The sequence below is a fragment of the Acinonyx jubatus genome, chromosome B1, assembly GCF_027475565.1.
Source record: "Acinonyx jubatus isolate Ajub_Pintada_27869175 chromosome B1, VMU_Ajub_asm_v1.0, whole genome shotgun sequence".
In the NCBI taxonomy this organism is placed as follows: Eukaryota; Metazoa; Chordata; class Mammalia; order Carnivora; family Felidae; genus Acinonyx; species Acinonyx jubatus.
The window spans coordinates 197,359,490-197,384,435 of record NC_069382.1 but is presented as its reverse complement, the minus strand read 5'-3'; the positions used below and the strand labels follow the sequence as shown (position 1 = coordinate 197,384,435).

Below are 24,946 nucleotides of genomic sequence, written 5' to 3'. Positions count from 1 at the left end.
GCTTTAAAGCTCACATCCACCTGTAAAGAACTCTTCCTCCTGAAGTCTTCTGAGTTAACCAGAGCTCATTCCCAGGCTTCCTGCGTGTCTACCAGCACAGTGGATTTGCTTCTTTGATTCATCTGTAACATCGTTGTCTTTACCCTTTGCGGTCAAGGAGGTCAGACTGATTCACTCGTTCAGGGCCACACCCCAGCAGGCAGGCCGGCAAACCCAACCTTGCTCCAGACCACTACATCTCCCGGGGATGGAAAGGTCACCGAAGGAACAACCTCCCGATCCTGGGGACTGGTGAAGTAAATCGCGCTACGCAGAAGACCATTACTTAAGGGGTAAGAATGAGATCGTGAAAGAATATTTAAGACCATGGGAAAATGCTTACGTTGTCATAAAAACAGGAAGAAAAACAGCTCCACGGGGGAGTGTTTCGGAATCTGGATGCTCATTCATCCATTTAACAAATATGTATTAACCACCCACTAAAGCTTGGCGCCGTGCCAGGCCCTGGAGCTAAAGCAATCGTTGAGCCTAGGCCTTGCTCCCGTGAGCTTCTGGTCTAGCAGGGGTTGAGAGGCAAGGAGTGAAGAAACAAACGAGCAAGAACGTAGCATGGGGTAGAGTGCTGCACAGAAAATACCAGAGTCCTGTGACGGTGATGACCGACGGCATTCTGGGTGCTCAGACGGCGGGGAGGGTGCAGGGGGCAGGGAAGACGGCCCAGAACACCACCTTGGAGGGGGCACTGGGCCGAGACCCGGTGCGTCTCATTCAGTCCTAGCAACCCCACAAGGCAGGGACGGTGCTAGGCTGAATGGTGGCCCCCATGTGTGCCCGTGTCGGGCAGAAGGTGCTTTGCAGATGGGATTAAGGTTATGGACCTTGAGACGGCAGACATGATCCTGGATTATCTGGGTGGGCCCAAAATAACCACAGGTATCCTTAAACGATGGACACAGGGAGGCATGACTGGAAGGGAGGCCACACGTCCACGGAGACAGTGGTTGGAGTGAGGCGGCCGCACGCCAAAGAACGCCTGCGGCTTCTAGAAGCTGGAAGGTAAAGAACAGACTCTCCCCCGGAGCCTCTAGAAAGACCGACCTGGCCAACACCTTGATTTTAGCCCAGAAAACTCATCTCACGCTTCTGACCTCCAAAGCCGTAGGGGAATACGCGTGTGCTGTGGTCAGCGTGTGCACCGTGTTACAGCGGCCCCACGACACAGGCAAGGCCAGCGTCACCTCCCCTGCCTCTCTGTCCCCAGACACGGCACCTGAGGCTCCGAGTGGCCTCCTCGGGTGAGAGGCACGTGGCAGGTGGCAGGGCAGATCTGAACTCAGGCAGTCTGACTCCACAGCCCCTTACTGCCAACTTCTCTGACGCGCTGCCTCTCAACTAAGATTTCAGTTTCCTACAACAGCGCTCCCTTCACAGGGCTGAGGTCACACTGACCGTCAGACGCAGGCATGAGCCCAAGGAACAAAGGCAGCGCTTGCCTATTGCTTCCGGGAATACCAAGGGGTAGTTTCTAGTGCCAACATGAAGGTCCCATCCAAAGTGCTTCCACACTGACGAGTAACATTGTGAGCTCAAGTTAGACATGTCTCTTACAGGAAGGTTTGAAACAGCCTTACTCTCAGGGTGCCTGGGTGGCTCAGTTTGTTAAGCAGCCGACCTCGGCTCAGGTCATGATCTTGCAGTCGGTGGGTGCCAGTCCCCATCGGGCTCTGTGCTGACAGCTCAGAGCCTGGAGCCTGCTTCGGATTCTGTCTCCCAATCTCTGCTCCCCCCACCCCCCACTCCTGCTCTGTCTCTCTGTCTCTCTCTCAAAATTAAATAAGCATTGGAGAAAACTTTTAAAGAAAAAAAAAAAAAAGAACAGCCTTACTGTCCTCTGATCTGAGGTTTCTTGGAGTCCTCTGCAGTCGTCTGTGAAGGAGCACAGAAAATGCCGCCTCCAAACATGCCACTTTGGCACACGGACGATCATGAATTAAAGTCTCTCAGAAGCAGCAAGGACGCCGTGGCCCTGCCTGTCCCCCTGAAAGCGGGAAATGAGTCTCCTGTGTGAGAGGCACCCTCCCTGCACCAGGAGGACAGACGTTTGCCTTATCACCAGAGACGGGGAATTTAGGGCCGACAGGGCTGTAAAAACAAACCTTACTCCTTTTCACTAACTTTCGGCCCCAAGTCCAAACCCCCTTTGTCTCGTCAATTCTTCACAGTTTTCTTGTCTCTCTGCCTAAAAGGTATAAAAGCCACCTGCTTTGGTCACTTCTTGGAGTCCCCCGTACGTACAACATTAGTTTTGCTCCTGTTCATCTGTCTTATGTCTATTTAATTACTAGACCAGAAAGAGCACCCAGAAGGGAAGAAGGGAAGATGTTTTCCGCCCCTGCACCTGCTGATTCTGCCTCCTCAGGCCCACTGGCAGCATAAGACAAGCCAGCCAGACCTGGAAAAGGCCAGAGGAAGGCTCTCCCATGCTGCTCCGACAGTGTTAAAGGGATTATAAAATGCTTAACAACAACAACAACAACAACAACAACAACAACAACAACAACAACAACAAACCACCTCAGTCTTCCCCTGGAGATTAAGTCAGTGGGAAGAGGAGTGCCCTTTCGGCTGCCACTGTCTTTGTGTCAACACCCTAAACTGCCCAGAGAAGGGCAGGAGCATTTGAAAGTTCCCAAGGGCCACCCCTCTGGGTCTTCCTAGGAAGCCGCCTCCGTTCGGCCAGGACCACGAAACGCATTCAGGTCACACACACACACAGGCCACCAGACTGCAGACGCCACCGCCAGAGCCCAGGGTCAGTGGGACACTGGCTTCAGAACGTGGGCGGTGCTCTCTGACAAAGCACAGCCTACTGTGCCTTTGAGTTACTTGCTCTGATTTCCTGAGTAGCTGGGGTGTGCACACCAGCGAGAATTTGCACAGCTCGCACGGCCTGTGACTCTGTGATAACCGTATCGATGTGGGTGACATCTGTTTGCAGGTGGTCTGGCTCAGAGGAAGGCCTGGGAGGGTGGGCACTAAACTGTCAGAGGCCCTCGCCACGAGAGACTGTGAGGTCTTAAGGTGAACGGACGTTCCCGTTTACTCTACTGCGACGTCTACCATTTGGGTATTTTTTCATGAGTTATTTTTATAATTTGAAAAGATACTTTTAAAGCCACTTTGGATGGAATCCAAGGCTTTTGCCACTCGCAATTTCCAAGCCACAGGGACCACCTGCAGCAAAGCTTTTTTCTGTTGTTTTGTTTTTCGCTTTACCCACCCACCAGAGTGAAGGTGCGGCCATGAGGGAGGGCCGGAACAGGAGAAGCCACTGACCTTTACTGAGCCCCCACTGGACGCCAACGGCGTCCCCATGCTCATCCTACTCGACCCTCACAAGCAAGGGCAAGGTGGACATTATCTCTGCAGACGAGGAAAAGGCGAAGTCGCCGGCCCAACGCCACAAAACTGACTGTGAACGACAGGACCAAGACCAGAGGCGGGGCCCTCCGATCCCAGTCAGAGTCCTCTGGGGGGGGGGGGGGGGCCCGCCTTCCCAAACCCCAGACCTCTGACTCCTGCACTGTCGGGAGGCCCCAGTGGAGATCTACGGAGAACTAACACACGCAGCCCCTATTCCCGAACCCCCCTCTCTTCCTGGAGCCACAGAGCAGGAGACTGACGGGGAACTTACCACTTGCACATTAGGAAAAATAAGCAAACCTTAAGAGGCACCATTCACCGGAATTTCAGTTTACGTTGTTCAAAGGCACATACTTCTCAGAATGAAGTGACCATCACCACAATAGATGGGAGACCATCCATCCACGGAATAAAAACAAAGTGCAAAGTAACCGACCACACTGCCATTTCCCCTGTAGAAACTTCGCAACTCTCCCTTTTTTGCTTCTTGTCCAGAAAGGCATCATGTACAAGTTTGATAAAGAATTAACCTGCTGCTGACTTCAGCTCAGGTCGTGATCTCACAGTTCATGGGTTCGAGCCCCGCGTCGGGCTCTGTGCTGACAGCTTGGAGCCAGGAACTGCTTCGGATTCTGTGCCTCCCTCTCTCTGCTCCTCCCCCACTCACACTGTCTCTCTCTCTCTCTCTCTCTCAAAAATAAATAAAGCTTAAAAAAATTAAAAAAAAAAACTAACATGCTGCTTCTCTAAAACCCATATTAGGGGAACTGGACACTGAGACTCACTCTCCACAAAAAGTCGCTGTTGCACACAAACATTACATCCAGCACTTCAGCAAGCCCAAACTCCCTGATCAGGTGCAGCTTCCTGCATGCATGGGATTCCTTAACGTTTAACGTATCCCTCTTTGCTCTGGCCACTAGGAAGCTCAACGTCAAATGTGTACTTTGCCTCTAACAGTTACATGAGAACTTGTTGTATTTTGGGATATCCACTTACCTTTGGCTTCCTCTTGCTATCCTTTGACCAAAATTCCTCAAATTTTTTTTCTATCATTCTTTGCACATTTAAAAATTTTTTTTCAAGCCGACATGCACATAAAACAAAATTCAAAAGGTATGAAAAGAGATGCAGAGGGGCGCCTGGGTGGCTCAGTCGGTTGAGCATCAGACTTCAGCTCAGGTCATGATCTCGCGGTCCATGAGTTCGAGCCCTACATCGGGCTCTGTGCTGACAGCCTGGAGCCTGCTTCGAATTTTGTGTCTCCCTCTTTCTCTGCCCCTCCCCCACTCATGCTCTGTCTCTATCAAAAAATGAATAAATGTTAAAAATAAATAAAAATAAATTTAAAAAAAGATGCAGAGAAAGTAGGTCACCCTCTTCCCTGTCTCCCACATACACAGTCAGTTCATTCCCCGCTCCATAACAATTTTATCGTGACCAGTTTTGTAAGTATCCTACCAGATACAGACTGTGCATTTACAAAGATATGCAAATACCTTCATACACATAGAGCACGCTAATATAACGGTTTTTCACTTAGCTTCTTACGATCTGCACTTTACGTCACTTAGAGATTTAACCGACTCCCTACTGCCAGGCATTTAGATGGACTGCTTCCAATCTTTTGTGCTGCCATCAAAACCCTTATACAACCATCATTTTACTCACATACTGATTTCTTTCTTTTTTTTTTTTTTCAACGTTTATTTATTTTTGGGACAGAGAGAGACAGAGCATGAACGGGCGAGGGGCAGAGAGAGAGGGAGACACAGAATCGGAAACAGGCTCCAGGCTCCGAGCCGTCAGCCCAGAGCCCGACGCGGGGCTCGAACTCACGGACCGCGAGATCGTGACCTGGCTGAAGTCGGACGCTTAACCGACTGCGCCACCCAGGCGCCCCTACTGATTTATTTCTAGGATAAATCCCTAGAAATGGAAACAAGGGTCAAAGGTGCCCTGGCTGATTCATTCATCGTTAGTTTTATTTTTAAAACCAACATACAGTTAGTTAGCTTTTTTGATGTATACAGTTCTATCAGTTTTTTAAAGTTTATTTATTTATTGGGGGGGGGGTGCAGAAAGAGAGGGAGAGAGAATCCCAAGCAGGCTCTGAGCTCTGCACTGAGCCCGGCACAGAGTTCGATCCCATGACCGTGAGATCATAACCTGAGCCAATGTCGAGTCAGATGCTTAACCGATGGAGCCACCCAGGCACCCCTTACAGCTCTATCAGTTTCAAGACGTGCCATCTTCCAGCCACCACTGCCACAACCGAAATGCAGAACCATTCCATTAACCCCAAAACCTTCTCCCTGCTCCTCCCTGGTAGTCATCCCCTATGCCATCCCTGGCACTAAGCTTTTATGTTTGTCACACCTAGAGTCCTACAGCACGTAAACTTTTGAGACTAAATTCCTACACTCAGATAATACTCCTGACATTCCCCCAAGACTGTTGGTACAGATTACACCGATTTTTTTTTTAAACGTGTTTGTTTATTTACTTTTGAGAGAGAGAGAGAGTGCGCGCATGTGCGCTCGAGCATGAGCAAGGGAAGGGCAGAGAGGAGGAGACAGAGAATCCGAAGCAGGCTCCAGGCTCTGAGCTGTCAGCACAGAACCCGACACAGGGCCTGAACCCACAAACAGTGAGATCACGACCCGAGCCGAATTCAGAGGCTTAACCGACTGAGCCACCAGGCGCCACACAGCGGCTGATTTTCAAATGCTAAACCAGCCTTGCATTCCTGGCACAAATGCTGCTTACGTGTATTGCCCTTTCTTTTTTTTTGTAAAGTCTTAGCGACTTCAACATGCTAATGCTATGTTGAGGATTACGTGTGTCTGCATGAAGGATACTGGTTGCCAATTCGCTTTTTTTGTACTGCACTTGTCTGGTTTTGGTATCAGGGTAATACTAGCCTCATAAACGGAGTCAGCAGGTAGTCTCTCTAAAATTGGTGTTATTTTTCTTTAAATATTGGTAGAATTCACCAATGAAACTCTCTGGGCTTGGAGAGTTCTTGTTTAGAAGGTTTTTCACTACAATTTCCGTTTCTTTAATAATCAGGGGATGATTCAGGTCATCTATTCATCCTAGAGGAGTTTTGGCAATTTGTGATTTTCAAAGAAATGGCCCATTTCGTCTAAGTTACCAAGTTTATGAATGTGGAATCATCCATGCATTCTCATTATCGTTTTAATCTCTGCAAGGGAGGGTCTGTAGTCATATCCCCTTTCTCACTTGTGGTGGTGATTTGCTTCACCTGTCAATTTTATCAGTTTGATCAATTTTGTTCATCATTTCAAAGAACCTGCTTTCGGTTTCACTATTATTGTTTGGTTTTCAATTTCATTGATTTCTATTCTTAGTTTATTACTTCCTCCCTTTTGCTTGCTTTGAGTTTATTTGCTCCTTTTATGGTTTTTAAAGTAGAAAATCAGATTACTGATGAGAGAACTTTCTTCTTTTCTAATAAGCGTTTTAGTGCTATAAATTTCCCTCTAAGCATCATATCCCACAAAGTTTTAGATGTTCTATTTTCGTTCAAAATATTTCCTTTTTTTTTTTTTTTTCTTCTAACTCTTTGTGACTTCCTCATTGTCCCATGATTTGTTTAGGTGTGTTTCTTATTTAATTTCCAAGCTTTTGGGAAGGTTCTTGCTATCTGTGTGTCACTGCTTTACGATCTGATTCCACTGTGGTTAGAGAACACATTTTGTATAACTGTAATCCTTTCAGATTTATGGTTTCTTTTTCAACCCAGGTTACGGTCTCTCTTGGTGAATGTCGCGTGCACGCTTGTCAAAAATGTGCGCTGTGCTCTCACGGGGCGCTGGCGTGTTCAACAAACGTCGGTCAGTCCTTCAGTGTCCTGGCTGATTCTCTCAACGGCCTATCAATCACTGTCTAGACAGGAGGGTCGACGTGCCAGTAACGACGGAGGATTTGTGCACCTGTCTCAGATCTGCCTGTCTCTGCATCATGCATTCTGCAGCTGCCGCCGGTGCACACACGTTCGGAATCATTCTGTCTTCACTGGGGAACGTCCTGCCTGGTCGCTGGGAACCTTCTTTGCTCTGAAGTGTACTTTTTCTTATGTTAGTCTATCTACTCCGTCTTCGTTCTGATTAGTGTTTTCACGGTATACCTTTCCCATCCATTCAGTTTAGCCTACGTATTTTATATTTGAAGTGACTTTCCCGTGGACAACACATATTTGGGTCCTTTTCATTTTTTTTTCATCCGTCCTGACAACCTGTCAGGATTGGGTATTCAGACATACAACTGGTGCATTCAAACCATTTATAGGAACATAATGACTGACATGCTTCCGTTTATCATCTTATCTAGATTTTTCCTTCCTCTATTTCCTCTTTCCTGCCTTGATTTCATTTTTTAAACTCTTTTTAGAACTCCATTTTAATTCGTGGTGTTTTTAACTCTCTGTTTGTATAGTTTGGTGGTTGATCTGGGGATTATCATGCATATCTCATTTTTTACAATCTTACCACCGTATCCCCTTCTGTATCTACAGACACTGAAAACCCAGACAAAGTTATAGTTCTTGCCCTTACTCAAACACATTTCAAAGAGCTCACTGGGAGAACGGCGGTCTATCGCACCTACCTAGACCCCCACATCCAGCTCTTCTTCCGAATGTTCCAAGGGATGTTCCAAGTCTCCTTCCGGTGCAATGACCCTCCCATCTGAAAAACTTCCTGTAGCAATTCACTCACATCTGCCGGCAACAAATCCCCTACTTTGCCTTCATCTGCTTTATCCCACCCTCACTCCCGCAGGGTATTTGTGCCCGGTATGGGATTTGGGACTGATGGCTCTTCTTCTCCAGTACTACATTTCCTCTGGCTGCTTGTAAGACTTTTTTATCTTTTTTTTTCTTTAATATTTATTTATTTTGAGAGAGACAGACAGGGAGCGTGAGCACAGAATGGGCAGAGAGGAAGGGAGACACAGAATCCGAAGCAGGCTCCAGGCTCTGAGCTGTCAGCACAGAGCCCGATGCGGGGCTCAAACTCATGAACCGTTGAGATCATGACCTGAGCCGAAGTCGGACGCTCAACTGACTGAGCCACCCAGGCGCCCCCAGACTTTTTGTCTTTATTTTTCAGCAATTTGGTTATGACATGTCTGGGCACGGGCTTCTGTGGCTTTCTCCTGTCTGGAGTTCACTGAACCCCTCTCCCCAAATCTGTAGGTTTATCTCTTTTGTCAGATTTAGGACACCCTAAGCCATTATTTAGTCCAAAATTTTTCTCTGCACCCCATGTTTCTCCTCTCCTTCTGAAACACCAACAGCACAAATGTTAGACCTTTTAGTACTACCCCACGTGCCTCTAAGACTCTGTTCTTCTCCCCCTTTTTCCTCTGTACTGTTCAGATGGAATCAAGTCTGTGGATCTATCTCGGCGTTTACTCCTCTTTCCTTTACTATCTTCATCCTGCTACTGAGCCTATCCAGTTAGTTTATTTCAGTTCCTGTATTTTTCGTTCAAAAGTTCTACACAGTTCCTCCTTCTATTTTCAAATTCTTTACTGATACTTTCTACCTTCCTATTTCAAGAATGTTCCCCTCTTATTGATTGATTGATTGGAGTATTTTCACAATGGCTGCTTTAAAGTCTTTGCTGGAAAATCCCAACAAGTGCGCTACCTTGGCAGTAATGTGTATTAACTGTCTTTCCAATGGGACAGCAGATTTTCCTAGTTGTTGATATGCTGAGGACGTCAGAATGGCATTCTAGACATCTTGACTATTGCATTACAAGACTCTGGGTCTTGTCCAAACCCTCTGGAGAATGTTCGTATTTCTGTTTTAATAGGCAGTTGACCTGGTTGGATTCCACTGCCACATTCCAACCGGCTCCAGAGTCAGCTGACTTGCCAAAGCCTTTCCAGCGCCTGTTGGCTATACCCCACACGTGCACCGCCCAGTGGCCAGTGTGGGACCTGTGTGCTGGTCTATTCCAAAGTTCAGTTCTCAAAGTCCACAGTTGCCAGTTAGAGGCGGATCCATGCATCTACAACTTGGGGGTCAGCCCAGGAGTTCCTAACAACCTCGAAGGTCACTTTCCCGAACTCCTCCTCTCTACGATGTCCCCAGAACTTGCTGATTCCCCGGGTGGCCCCTTTTCTGGGTTCTCTAATCACACACCTCCCACATCTCTGTGCACCTTGGGCCAAGGGTAGGAGGAGAGAGAACAGGGCATCAGGGGTTTGCCCCACCTCCTGGGAACAGTTTCCTGTAATCAGGTTCCCTTACTGAGAGTTTCAGGCGCCTGCCGGCCAGTTTCTACTGCCAAGAAACTGAGTGGGGGATGGGATGAGAGAAAGCAGAGAAAAGGAAAAAATGAAAAGTAGGGTCTCTGCATTCTGAGTGTTAGAGTACCCACTCCTCATCCAGAACTAGACAGCCTTTCTTAGTGCTCTCTCTGTCCACATTAACACTCGTCTCTGGGTTTTAGGATACCTTGAGTTCAGGGTGGGGAATCTCCGAGGGGGGAAAATCAATCTCAGAGGGGGGTAAAGTCAATCAATTCAGCAGTACTGTGAATTGTGGCCCTCTTCCCTGATCCACCTGCCACGGTTCACTTTTCAGAATGCTGAAAAGGCTGCTCTATGTATATGTTCAAGTTTCATAGCTGCATTCGTCAGAAGAGACAGGTTAGAGCACACTTCCTCCGTACGCAGAACTGAGACCTGCTCATGTTTGCAAACTGCCTCGAACCTACTTTCCAAAGGCATAAGGGATGCTGCAAATGAAGGAGGTTTTCTCACTGTCGTTTTAGACTGATCTGTAGGCCCATCACCAGTCACCTGCACGGACCATCCAGCCTTATCTTCTCTGCAGTTTGGGATGATGTAGGTTTTTCTGACTACCCAGACTTCACAGAACCCAGAGGTGAGGAGAAGGGATATCCCTTTAAGCTGTTCTGGATCTGCCTTCTTCTGGGATTCTCTCTTTAACATCTAAGAGCTGACTTGAAATTCCAGAAGGCCATCCAAGATGTTCCAGGTGATACAAGCCCAAATACGTGTATGCTTCTTTGCTCACATGACATCTTTTATCCAGGACACTAAAGCCCACACACTGTACCCCTCACCGTAATCCCTGCCTGTCGGTAGCTGCCTCGGAGCCCAGACAGGACATTTCCTGACAACGGTGCCGATGCCTCAAGTCTGTATACCCAGTGTTATGTCTAAAAGACTCACAAACTTTGCTCTAAAGCGTCCCCAGATGTGTGCAGTCCCCATTTCCAACAGCTCAAGCAACTGAGGGACAGTAAAGCACATCCGTGTCTCACCAGGCTGACCGCACCAGATCATCTGAACCCCCAGCAGGTCACAGCCCTCCAAGCCGGCCGCACCAACAGAGTGCCAACGTCAGCAAGACGGCAGTCAGACGGGAGGAGGGGTGAGAGGAGAGAGAGGAGAGAGGTCAAGAACAACTGTCAAGTTTAGACCTGAAAAAGAAGGCGAAGTCTATCATTTTCCAAAATGGGGAAAGATGCAAGGAGGAGAGGCCCAACAAGACAGGAAACAGAAAAGTAAGAGTATAGCCCAGACTTGTTAGCCAGGTGGCTGTCAGACATCCAGTGGAGCACCCAGCAGGCAGTTAGACGCGGAAGTTCAGGGAAGAGGCCCCGCCGGGAACAAAGGCGGGGGCTGTCAGTGGAGGCGCGATATTTAAAGCCTGGAGTCCTGCGGAGATCTCCTCCTGGGTGGCCAGGGACAGAGCAGCACCTGGGGGGACTCTGCCATCTGGAGGGCACCCAGAGGGGAAACCTGCAGAGGAGGGAGAACGTGGTGACCTTGAAGTCAAGGTCAGAAAGGCTCCCAAGGAGCAGGGGAGAGGCTGATGAGACAAGGGCTGAGGAACGCCCCTTGGACCGGGGAACCGGCAGTCACTTGAAAACCCAGTGGTGCAGAAACTGCACGACGCTTATCACAGCTGCAACTACCTGCAGTTACTCTGCTCCAATCTGTTTTTGCCTGATTTAAGGCAAGCCAAGTTCCAAGCCAGGCGCAGGCCAAGGAAGTCTTGCCCTTCGCTGTAATCCCAGGAAGGACCCCCACGGTGGCTCAAATATGTGGAACAAAGGACCATGGAAGCCGAGGAGGAAGGTCCCTCTTTATCCGGGAAGCAAAGGATACACTGGCCCAGCACTGCCCAGGGGGCCAATCTGGCCGGGCCCTGCCCCGCACACACCCAATGACGGGAGGCCCGAAGGCAGCTATCTTCGGATCCCTTCTCCTGGCTTTATTCTCGGGGCCTCTCCAGTTCACCGGCGGTTGCCACAGCTGGTGGGCACTTGCTGTGCCCCAGCCCCAGTTTCTTCAGCGGGTCTGTGGGGGGAAGGCCTGAGAACTCGTGTTTCTAACAAACGCCCAGATGATGATCGTGTCCCCCCAGGCACCATGCTTTGAGAAACACTGGTTTAGTGTGATTCTCGTAGCTATCCTTGGTCATTTTTGTTCCCCTACTTAGAAATCATAATGTAAGCTGAGAGACAATGACTTTTCAAAATCCTTCTGAAGTTTGAAAAGATAACTGAAAGTAACATTTCAACATTTCCTAAAAATGGCAGCTATGTCTGTGTCAGGCTCAAGCGAAGGGAATCTGGCCCAGTTACAACGAAGTCACGTGTGTCCCACGTGCCCCGGGGCAAACCACAAGCAGCCCTGACCACTCGCTGGACCTCTTTCTGAATTAAACGTCACAACAGCCACTCCTCAAGTACTCACTCTGGGCCACTCCTGGGACAAAAACGGTCCACGTACATCATCTCTGAATTTATAACAACCCCGTGAGGAGGAACCACAGTGCCCATTCTGCAGATGAGAAAACCAGGAAGTAACTGCCCACAGTTATACGGATAAGAAGAGGGGATGCTGGAAATCAGACCCACGTCTGCAAGCCCAGAGATCTTGGCGGGCATACACACCTGTCCCCCGGCCTCCACCAGGATGCCTTGAGGCACGACGCCGGCCCAAGGGCTTGTGTGCTCCCGGCGCCAAGACCTGGCCTCAACACGGTGCAGTGTCTGCGCACACGAGTGAAGGGACCTGCGGAGGCCTCAGGCTCACCCTCCCACACAGTGTCCTGTTTCCTGTTGTTCAAGGTGGACTTGTCCCAGGAAAGAGACGACAATAACAGTAAACGCTCTCCAGCACCTACGACATTCAATACCGTTCTGAGCACTGGAGGTACATTCACACATTTCGTCCTCACCCCTCCGAGGCTGGTCCGGTTATTCTCCAAATTTCAGAGAGGACGAAAATGGGGCTCAGGAGGTTAAGGGACTTGCCCACACAGCCAAACAGTGGCCGAGCTGGGATACAGACTCTGACAGTCTGCCTCCAAAGTCTATGGTCTTACAGCACTACGCGATGGAGCTTCTCTCTGGTAATAAAAACATTCCAAAGAGAAGGGGAGGAGGAACCGGAGTTTGCTACACCTGGCACCGTCTGGCATCACGGGCCTCGGCAGCCGGCGCCGGCTCTGGGCTCTCTAAAGCGTGTGGGTGGAGAGCCGGACCAGGCTGAGCTTTGAAGGCCGCGACAAAGCGTGTGGGTGGACATCTGTGGCAGCCGCCAGCTGCTGTACCCCCACGACAGCAGGTACCCGGCCCTGGATCCCTGTGAGGCCTGGCCAGCCCGGGGCGGGAGGGCCGGAGACACAAAGCACGAGCAAACAGGACACGGGCAGGATTGTATGACCCTTGCCGGTACAATTACATCCTTTATTATTGATGGTTGAAGCCAGATGGTCCTCGTCCCTGCGGTATTGGGTTGCCACATAATTAGTGGACCTAGTCACTCCAGTTCACAGAAATCCTTTAGGTTCAAGAACATAATCCATGTCCACCTTTAAAAAAAAAAAAAAAAGTACGACAAAGAAAACAAAGAAATTCAAACATGATGTGAGTGACAGTAAGAGTCACGGGAAAATCTCCCTAGAATAATGGTTACTTTTTTCAAAGTGTGGATCTCTTTAAAAATTCCTAAACAGCTTGGCCATTTCGTTTCTAAGAAATTTATGGCAGAGCTTTGCATACAGACTCCTCAAATTTTAATTGTGTGCTATTGTAATAAGCCTACGCAAGGAGCGCTTCAGAATCCAAATGTAACAACCCATAAAAATGAATTCCAACACCAAAGTACTTCGCGAGCCTCCTGGGTCCAGACGACCGCTCTGGGGAACGTCAGACAACATTCAGAACAAATTTAGTTTGCCGAAGCTTTCACAAAATGAAATAGGCGCACATCCACCGCGTGGCTGGGGCCAGAGCCCCGGGATGTGCTCCCCGCCTCGCCCCACACGCCGCACCGCTGTACCTAACACGTTTAATACTCAAAGGGGCCGTCCTCTGCAACCGCGCAAGCGCCACTCCGGGCCAGCCCCACTTCCCCTCCTCCGGACCAGTCCAGGAGCCACATTCTTGCCAGGGTGACGCCATCACGGCTCACACGAGTAAAACCCTCCCAGGGACATCACCTCACACGGGCCCCACAGACAGCCCCTCTCACTGCTCCCTGGGCCCGGCCTGCCACTGCCCCTTAGCACAGGCCGCCCCCACCGCCTGCGGCCCCTTCCCTGCCGAGGCAGAGGAGCAGCCAGGGCCCTGGGGCTGGGTTCCGGCCCTGCCCAAGTCACTGAGCCTGTCTAAGTGCTCCTTCCGTGAAATGAGGACGGTGATAGTACCTTCTTGAGAAGACTGTGAGTCTTAAATGAACCAGACACCCAAGTGCTGACTCATCTGAAACCAGCACACAACAATCGCTCACGATCCCTGTTGTTAATAACTCCGTCACACCTTTGACCTCAACCTCGTGTGCCGCCTTGCCCAGCAGGCCGTGCCCCTGCCCCCACACACACCCATCCTGCTCCTTTCCATACCCGCCCTGGAGTCCTCTCCTCACCAGAGGGGTGCTCTCCAGCACGGTGCTGTGTGAGCTCTGTAAGCCCAGGGCCACGCACGAGGCCCGGCACTCACTAGGTCCTCCAAAGTATTTAGCAGGGGCGCCTGGGGGGGGTCTGTCCGTTAAGCGTCTGACTTCGGCTCAGGTCATGAACTCATGGTTCGTGGGTTCGAGCCCCTTGTCAGGCTCTGTGCTGACAGCTCAGAGCCTGGAGCCTGCTTCGGATTCTATGTCTCCCTCTCTCTCTGCCCCCGCCCTGCGTGCTCAGTCTCTCTCGCTCTCAAAAATAAATAAACGTTTAGAGAAAAAAAAGTATTTACTAAGCAACTGCCAATGGATACAAAACCGAGGCTGGAGGGGTCGGCCTGCCGGGGACAGTGTCACAGCACCGGCAAACGGCAGAGGTAAGGATGGCTGGGACTCGGAGCCCTGGAGAAGACGCGGGCTGTCACAGTCAGAACTTCCAAGGCCACAGAGGCCCCTGGCCCCGCTGAGTCTGGGCACGAACCTTCTTTGCAAAGACAAGCACATGTCTCCAGCCGCTGGCATCGCCCCCTGCTCGGGGACGGAGGCAGCCTGGCGGTGATGAGCCGTCACAGGCCTGGCCTGGCCCCTGAACCCTGTGCCCTCCCCACCTCAGACAAGTAGGCAGCCTGTGAGCCAGCAAGGGGAAGGGGATCATCCTACAGCCTGGGTGAACAATGGCCCTCGCATTCCTGGCCAAATCAGCACCGGAAGGATTGAGCTCCAAGAAACCCATGGGATCAGAGGGCAAGAACGCTTTAGTATCAAACATCATTAACACACCTCTGACAACAAACACATTTACAACTCTTGCTGGAAAAACTGATCAAATTGGGTTATAAAGACCTAGAGCCCCGCTACCTCTTTCCTATACGCATGCTGTGAGCTACAGGAAATGAAAAAGGTTAAAGTCATCAACATTCTGAAGACAGACTTACATTTTAGGAACTTGGCATGCAGATTAACACAGTTTTCCAATTTCAAAGCCTCAATAAAGGCCATTTTTACAAGGTTCATAAATATATGCTAATAACATGTTTCTGTGTTTTTATATCTTGTATACCTTTTGTATTTTCTTTGAATCTTTCTGAGCATTCTCTCGGAGTGGTACTTTTCCAAATAACTTCCATCCCAAGTCATTCTGTCTGTCAAGTCTTGCATTCTGTTTTCTAGCAAGCAAATTCCTACAGGAAGAAAATAAGAGGGTTAGGAAACTTCTGGGCATTTACAAAAATACCAGGACAACGAGTCACTCTTGAATGAACACAAGTAGACTTTCCTTTGAAACAACAATGTGATGAACCACAAGCTTTAATTCTTCAGATGTGATTTTTCACGTAAGACACAGAATTACGCAGCAAGGAAAAAGCCCTTAAGCCACAAATAAGTTTTTTGTTGTTCCACTGTTACAGGTACAAATTCTATAACTTAAAGTAAGGAAACACCTCATACTATAACAAAGTCTATAACAAAAGTGACCTTTAAAGTCAGACGGTACTGAATTGAAACTTGGCTTCAACACTCACTAGCTGTGTAACTCTGACCAGTACATTAACCTTTCTAAGCTTGTTTCCTTATGTTTAACAAGGGTCTTTGCGGGAATTAGAATTACAGGTACACAATCAGTGCTTAAGAAATAAGAGCTGCTAGGGGTGCCCTGGGGGGCTCAGTCAGCTCAGTGTCCGACTCTGGATTTTGGCTCAGGTCACAATCTCATGGTTCGTGAGACAGAGCCCCATGTTGGGCTCTGTGCTAACAGCGTGGAGCCTGCTTGGGATTCTCTCTTCCTTTCTCTGACCCTCTCCTGCTCATGCCCCTTACTCTCTCTGTCTCTCAAAATAAATAACCTTTAAAAAAATAAGAAAAAAATTATATTAAGTCAGAGCTGCTTTAATAATTAACCTCTAGCTCAGTTTAAATTACCTATGGGGGGCACCTGGTTGGCTCAGTTGGTGGAGCACACACCTCTCAATCTTGGGGTTGTGAGTTTGAGCCCCACCTTGCGCACGGAGCCTACTTAAAATTAATTATCTATAAGGTAAATTTATATTGCCTATTTATAGTCTCCACATATAACGAAAAGAAAGCCACTCAAGAGAGAGTCCAAGGTCTTCCATCCCAACAACATGTAAACAGGTCCCAAATAACACAAATAAATCCCGAACGGTAGTACAAAATAAACTACGTGCTGGAAGGCCCATTCATTCAAAACAAATGGTTTCCAGGGCTCACTGGAAAGTAGAAGATGAACCCGCAGCAGCTCGTGTGCTAGAAAGTAAGAAAGTGCTGAAAGAAATATAGGGGGGACACATCTGAAGGGAACGGCAGCCAGCTTGAAACAAGGGCTCCCACTGGCTACATCTGGAGCAATCTAACCATCAAGATAAATGATGAGAGCAAGGGACTATAGTCGCTTGAATGAAACAAAAATCCAAGCACCCACATGGATACAAACAAGAGGAGGAGGAGGGAAAAATGTCGCTGAACAAGCCCAGGAAGACTGATGGAGGCAGGAGAGGAGGGATGGGGGCGAACCTGGTAGCTGACAGCTGCAGGAGGAAGAGGGTTTCCAAAGGGCTTGAAAGTATCTCCCACAGATTATGTGTTAATTACAAAGGCAACCCTCCTCAGGCAAGTGCTCGAAGCCGCATTCCCAATGTCAGAGGAGACAGCACAGGCCCGCGGCTCCGATGTGCCCAGAACAGCACACCATGTGGATGGAGGGAGGCAGGCAGACAGATAATCAGAGAAGATCCCTGAAACAACCAACAAAATGTGAATGCGGACGGCGGACTGAGAAACAGCACAGGGTTGATGTTGCATTTCCCGACCTTACAACTGCACAGTCGGTGGTTATGTGAGAGAATGCTCTTGTTCTTAGGGGATATACAGATATATTGAGGGGGAGACAGGCATGATGTCTCCAGCTGATTCTCTTAATGCTTCGAAGAAATACTTACTTGCTTATATGGCACATATACCACACTCACAGGACAGATAAAACGAAGTGAAACACAGAGTGTATCGAAGTAAAGAATGCATGGAAGTTCCCTGTGTTTTTCTTGAAACTTTTCAATACATTTGAAATCAGATCAAAATAGAGTCATGGGGCGTCTGGGTGGCTCATCAGGTGAGCATCCAGCTTCGGCTGAGGTCATGATCTCGCAGTTCATGGGAGTCCCATGTCAGGCTCCCTGCGGTCAACGTGGAGTCTCCCTCTCTCTCTGCCCCTCCCCTACTTGTGCACACGCACTCGCTCTCAAAAATAAATAAAGCATTAAAAAAATAAAGTTATGAACACTTTCAGAAAAGGAAACAAATGGTCTCACTGTCTTCTCTTCTGTTGTGGTTACAATAGAATCCATTTCAGAAACCGTTTCATAGCCCAAGGCAATTCTATACATACCTTTATAACAAGAAAGAAACTTTGGTTAAAAAGAAAGAAAGAAACTCTGGGCTATCCCCAGGCCCAGCCTGTGTACCGCCTAACAGCCATTGGTGAAACACACACGGTTCAAACCGAGCTAAAATGTCAGGCACCCAGAAGGATACTAAGAGCCTGGGCATCCAGAATTCGGTTCACTAACAGCTGACGTTTTGCTAAAGAGGAGTTGCCTCTGGAGAAGGGGACTGGGCACAAGGGACTAACGGTGAGGAACCCCAATGCACCTGGAAGGGGAGGGGACAGGAGTGAGGGCTACACCTCCTGATGAACCTCAACCCTATTGTGGAGGGGCGCGTGTCAGTGAGGGTCTAGAGGGACAAGGAACGGAATAGAGAACCCCACAGAAGCGACTGGGCATCTGTGCTCCGGGAGGCGGAATGTAAATGTGGTCCTGGTCACAGAGACGGGGCCAGCAGGGGCAAGAGGAACAGAAACATTGGTTTTTCCGTCCACTGGACAACGATGTAAATCTGTACAAATGTAGTGCAGATGAAACTTACCAAAATCATGATTCATGACAGACCATGACTTATCAAAGGCATCTTTGGCTGTTATTATTTTTTGTGGATGAGAGCTGAGGACCTCGGAACCTCCCTCCCTAGCTTCAGCTGTGTGTGTCACTGGCACAGGTAACCGGTGCCTCTTGCTCCCCTTTCAGGTCGGTGGGTCATCGGAAGGCTGGCATGGATCTGGCTGTTGGGCCCAGGAGGCCACATGGAACCGAGGACCTGCCTCCTCCCATCATGTAACCAAACCCCACTCCCGGGCAGGTGCAGTGAGAGAACTCAGATGGGGCAGGGAGAGCCCAGTAGCCCTGACGGTTCCCTTTAACCCTGTGCGGTCCTCCTAAGCCAGAGGCGCCCTTGGGAAGACACAGCCGTGGATCCCTCAGGCTGTCCCTTCACGAGCCCTGTGCCATAGCGAGTTAGCAGAAGCCCTGGCCCTCAGACAGCCTAAGCGCTCTCATGTAGTGGAGTAGACAGTGGCCATAGCCAGTATCTGTGACACCTCACCAGGGGGCAGAACACAGGGACTGCTTGATTCAAGCTTCCTCAAATCCACCTGTCCCACCACCATCTTCGGGAAGTACTCCCGTCCGTCCTGGTTCTGCAGAACCTCTGGACTCACTCTGCAAAGCCGACCCAGACCGGCTGCCGCCCGTCCAACCTCCGGGCCTGGGCTCCCACGGAAGCTATTTCCACAGCACCCACCCTGCTGCTCTGTGCCTGTCGGGTGCACACCCTCTCTCCACACACCTGTCTCTAGGGGTGCGGGCTGTGGGGGGGCAGGGCAGAGTCACCTCTGCATCCCCAGAATTCTATCCAGCACGCAGGAGGCGCTCTATACAAACGGGGCAGCCGCATGTGCAGGGGAGGCAGGTGCAGAGCTATGAGGAGGCAGAATGGGACCTCAGCCCATCACCCTCCAACCTGGGGCCCGTGGAGTGAACCACCTCCGAGGGCGGCAGTGATGCCTAAGTGCAAGCTTCCACACACGCTCCAGGTGAAGGGCAAGTCCAGACAAAACAAGGCCCAGGACTAAGAACTAAACAGAGATAAGCTCTGAGCAGGGTTAAGAGAATGCCCTGAAAGAAGGGGCCGTGGAAGGTGGGGGAGGGGGGGCGGTGAGGGGTTGCTGGGAGAGGAGGGAGGAGGGCGGAATAGAACACCACAATCTGCTCCCAGGCCAGAGCCCTCCTGGGGGGCAGCCAGCAGCTGTGCACGAAGGCTGCGGGCAGCGCCCGGAGCACCGTTCCAAGCCGGACACAGAACCAGTCATCGAGACTCCCTTTGTTTTGCATCCCCAGTAGAGGGCCCTTTGCCCCAGGGCTAGCTAGAATCCTTTGCGAAGGAAGAAGCATTCACTCTACTGGCAGCATCAAGGACCTCAGCTGTCGACCTCAATCCAGTCTCTGAAGGGCAGAAACAACACCAAAATGGGCCAGACTCTCACCTGCGCCGGAAGGGAATCAAATCAGCAAGGGCCAATAAACAACCAGTGGGTCCTCAATCCGCAGGGCACAATGACACGGTCTAACCAAAGCTGTCGGCATCGGGGTTCCCTGAGAGCCACCCGGGCTCCGGATGCTGAAGCCTGCCCCACCCACCCGCACCTCTCACCCACAGGCACCCACGTGGGGGCGGGCACGGCTTTCCTCCTGACTAGCCCCCTTCCTCCAGGATGCCCGCTCACATCCTGCAGCCAGCGGAGGAGTAATGGCTGAAGGGGAAGCACTGAGGACTTGTCCACAAACGAGGTGAACCTCATTTCTAAGAGGCTGACGAGGGCCTTACAATCCTTCCTGAGCCTCGTCCCGGGAGCACCCCCGCAGGCAGGTGGCCAGAGCGGAGATCTCTCATTCCTGCACTGAATTTTTCTGAGGGCCGCACCACAAGAGGCAGTCTTACTTGCTCGGAAACCCTCAGTCTCTCCCCAGGTTAGCTCCAAAGCTCTCACCTGATTTGGCAAGGGTCTGGCCCCTCTTCCCAGTCCTCCTCCTTGGGTCATTCGGGGCCGCGCACACATCCGGGCAGGCACACAGCCTGTCACCCCACCCCACCCCCACCCCCCAGTGTGCTTGCCCCACCCTTTCTTCGGGTGCCTGGAGCACAGGACCAAGATCCATCAAGCCCTGGGCCCCTGCAGAACTCCCGCTGCATCCAACATGATGCTCCAGAAATCTCTCCGCCACACAGTGGGCACAGATGGATGGCACCAGCCCTGTTCCCCAAATCCCTTCAATGGCTTCCACCTGTTTGTGGCACCATGGCACATGTCGTTCCCCCAACCCTCAAAGTGCTCCTGAAAGAGGAGACGTGAGGGCCTGCCCCCCAGGCGCGTTTCAAGGGTCAAACAAGGCGAGGACCTCACAGGCCTGGCCTACTGTATCACACACACTCGGTTCACATTCACGACAACAGCAGCTGTTGTCACCATCATCACCACGTGGCGTTTCTCCATTAGGGGACTGACAGCACTGTCCTGCAGCTCAATCCCCTTCAGCCGAGCTAACACTCTGCACCCTAAAGGCATTAGAGAGGGGGGCAGATGAGAGGCGAGGTTTACAGGAATGGTGGGCTGAGGGAAGGTGACCCAGCAGGGGCTGGCCCCACCAGGGATCTGTTGATAACGCCTATCCTATCCGGACACATTTTCCAACAATGCTGAAGAGGCCTCCGGAAATACACTTTGGGGCTGTCCGTGACTAAGCCACGCCCAACTACAAGGGAAAAGAATAATGCTAAGAGCCTGCAGGAAGCAAAAGAAAAGACCCTTGGGCAGGAAAAGGGAGCCAGGGTTTGAATGGGGCATCTCCCCCTGGCTGGAACAATCATTCTTTTCATTTCAATAGGTTAACAACTCAGAGGAAGAGACATGGGACACCCATGACAAAGTAACGCTAAAAACAATGGCGTGTTAATTTCTGCCTGTCAGCTCTCCTGCCTGCTGTGGAGTGCCACCCACAAGTGAGGGGCATCATCAGTAGCAGGGGCAAGATCAGGCACGGACACAGGTAACTGGGACGAAATGGACTATCAGGACCTGGTCATCACCAAGACCAGTCGGGCACGGCTTTATGCAGACTCTGACCGGTGCTCCCTTTCCTCCGACTCCCCCACACTATAAGCCACAGGATCCTTCCTTCGCCAGGCTTGTCCAGTGCCTTATCACGTGGCTTATAGTGCTTATACTTCCCAGGCAGGAAGTAGAGGGGGCTGACATGTGACAAGGGCCAAAGCGGGGCGAGTGGGGAAACATACAACCTGGAGACCTGAACGCCCCACGCCTCCTGACAGAGGGGTCAGGCCCTCACCGCCCAGGACGGACCACCAGCCACACAGGCTGCTGAACACATGACAAATGTGCGTGTCATTGCACCGAAATGCGCCAGCTGGGACGGAGTGTTCTTCAAAGTGTCAAAAAAGACCGAAAACTACCCAGGGGTTCATGACGTGTCCATATACATCAGTAAGAAGGGTCAGGGGATAGCCTGGCTGGCTCCGTTGGTAGAGCATGTGATTCCCGATCTTGGGGTCATGAGTTTGAGCCCACACTGGGTGTAGAGATTACTTAAATAAATCAAGCCTTTTTTTTAAAAAAAAGGGGGTCAGGGCCATTTTTTTGAAGGACCAACAACTATTCGTCGTTAAAGGCAAAAAGCGAAGCACGTAACAGCATAAAGCACGCCACACAGTATGTGCACCTGCGTTGCTCATACCAGCACAGACTACCTCTGGGAGAAGACGGAAATGGGCATTCTGTGCTCGTGCAACAGCTTACCCGGTGGCACGGTGCAGAAACAAAACTCTTCACCACACACTCTACTGCACTTTCTGGATTTTGTACCGTGCAAGCGTATCGCCTATTGGACAAAGTTAACACGGGCACCTGGGTGGCTCAGACGGTTAAGCATCCAACTCGGGTTTCGGCTCAGGTCGTGATCTCACAGTTTGTGAATTTGAGCCCCATGTCGGGCTCTGCACTGACGGTGTGGAGCCTGCTTGGAGTTCTCTCTTTCTCCCTCTGTCTCTGCCCCTCCCCTGCTCACACACACTCCCTCTCTCAAAAATAAATGAACTTAAAAAAAAAAATAAAAAGGAAGAAAAAAGTTCATATATAAAGAAGCCGTTGCTAAATTAGGGATTTCTGCCAACAAGAAAGGAAGCGAGGGGTGCCTGGCTGGCTCAGTCGGTGGGGCGTGCAACTCTTATCTCGGGGGTGGTATGTTCCAACCCCATGCCGGGTGTAGAGATGACTGAAAAACAGAAAAAGAGAAAATTAGTGCTTCTGCACCACCCCCACCCCCATCTTCCAAATCAGGAAGGCTTTATCAAACCCCAAAACAGTGCCCGATTTTCCTGCCCGTCCCTAGTAAGGCTAGGTGGCGAGTGCCAGGAGCCCCTGCTGTGTCGGGTGGCAAGTGCCCTAACCAACAAAGAGCTGGAGAGCAAGTGAAACGGCCAGTGATGCTGCACTGGTACAAACGATAAACACTTAGAAAAGAGAAGTGAAACCGTATGGAGCCGCACCTGGGAAGGCACTGGCGGCTCAGCCCGCGTGGCTCATGCACCTGCTCTGCCCTGCGCTTCAGGACCCCAGCCGTGAGCCGGAGCAGTGAGCACGATACAAGCGTCCCAAGGAGAACGGCCTACCTCCTACGAGTTAGGTAAGTTCCTAAGGTCGCCCACCAGGGACTCAGACCCCCGCCCTTCCAGGCCTCTGCAGTCCGGCACAGCCTCCGACCACACAGCCGAGAACTCTGGAAGGGCACAGAGCCAGCCCTGTGGTCAGCAGGGCTGTGCACACACACTGCCGTCCACTCCCAGACCTCATACAGACCAGCAAGGCTGCAGGGACGTGCGCGCAGGAACACGACAGAACGGCTGAAAGGCAACTGTCACCAAGGGGCCACAGGCGTACCTGCGGTCCCGTCACGCTGACCTGACCACCCTGCTCCAGCAACTTCAGGCAGAGGCAGAACGGGGGCCTTCCTGGTGAGAGGCCCCCAAATCTGAACCCCAGGTTCCCAGCACGGGCAGCCCAGGTGCTTACCTGCTCCAAGAAAACTGCAAGGTGGGACATAACTTTGTTATCACCTATTCCTGGCTGAGAAGTGACGCGCAGGAGGCTACAAGGGGCCTAGCTGTGGCTCCAATCGGGGCTCCCCACCCCAGCCTCCACCCCCACCCCCTACCCTCGAGACCACACCCCCCCACCAAAGCAGCAAAGGCCCAGGGCCTCACGGTTTTCATCTGTAAATGGAGATAACAAGTCTTCGGAGAACTAAGTGAAATAACACACAACTCATCGGGGCAGGTGTGTGTGCAGGGGCCACAAGGAGAGGTGACACGCTGGGAGCCTGTGCTTTCTGCCTGCACAGAGTTTTCCAGCTGGAAATATTTATCGGCATTTTTAAATATCGAGAAATCAAAGAAAAACCTGGGCTTCTGGCTTCTCCTGACATACCGTAAGAGCTGGCCACACAGGCACGTGTTCCTGCACGACAACCAGCCAGAGCTAAGCTGTGGGTTCATCAGGGCCGTGCTCCACCTGGTCCTCCACTGCCCACACGTCAGGACACCTGCCACTGCAGTGTCCCCCCTCTCAGCCACCTGCAGGGCCAGATCCCAGTTTTACGGGGCCTTGAAGCTTATTCATTTGGGGGAATCTTCTAGACATAAAAAAAAAATGTTTAGTTATGAACACAAAATTAGGCAGACATGAGGAGTCCTGAAGGTCAAGCATCATTAACATCATAATTCTAACACTGTCCTTTTGGCTTTGGAAACCTGGGACGTGCTTCCATGTGAGGACACTCCAGCGAGGACTTTTTTAATGTTAATTTATTTTTGAGAGAGGGCGCACAGCAGGAAGGGGGATGGGAGGAGGGACAGAGGATCCGAAGCGGGCTCTGCGCTGACAGCAGAGAGCCCGACGCGGGGCTCGAACTCACAAACCCTGAGATCATGACCTGAGCCGAAGTCTGACACTTACCTGACTGAGCCACTCAGGTGCCCCCCCAGCAAGGACTTCCATCCAAAGTTCCACCTCTCCATTTTTCGACAAGAGACCGTGTAGTCCAAGGACAGACCCCTTTCTTCTTAAATGGTGTGGGGCTGAGGTGGTGCCTTTCAGCCCCGCCCCCACTAACTTTCAGACATTACTGAAGTCAAAATAAGGTGATTCCAGGAACAATCTAGAATGCTAGCTGACAGACAAGATTAGGTGCTGGATCTGGGTCCCTGGACCGGTGTATTTCAGAGCACGTGAAGTGTGTGCTGAGGGCAGCACCCAGAGCCAGGGCCCTACCTGGTGTAAGCACTCAAATGTCTTGCACGAGAGTTACCAACTTGTTCCTTTATGTGCCTTCATCACAGAATGTAAAGTCCACGAGGGTGAGTCCCGTCTCTTGTGTTTACTGTGGTGCCTTTAGGGCCTAGAACAGTTCCTGGCATACAGGAAAACATGTTTATCGAACACACGCTTTTTGGAGGAATTTTCAGAAAGAACACACAAGAATTATACCTGCCCATTTAAAACAGAGCAAGCCAGGGGGCGCCTGGGTGGCTCAGTCACTTAGGCATCCGACTTTGGCTCAGGTCACGA

At 50.8% G+C, this 24,946-nt stretch overlaps 1 protein-coding gene across 14 annotated transcripts in view; it reads right to left on the bottom strand.

Moving 5' to 3' along the window:
* The window catches only part of LOC106982728 (TBC1 domain family member 14), a 210,505-nt gene that overhangs the window by 45,488 nt on the left and 140,071 nt on the right, over positions 1–24,946 (bottom strand). For 12 of the 14 annotated variants that reach the window (XM_053217622.1, XM_053217621.1, XM_053217619.1 and 9 more), the window contains one exon: positions 15,458–15,578. In XM_053217622.1, coding sequence (XP_053073597.1) covers positions 15,458–15,578 — 121 coding nt within the window. Of the gene's footprint in view, positions 1–845; positions 13,316–15,457; positions 15,579–24,946 lie in introns of those variants that run through there. The other 2 variants (XR_008296436.1, XM_053217623.1) reach the window with 2 other exon arrangements.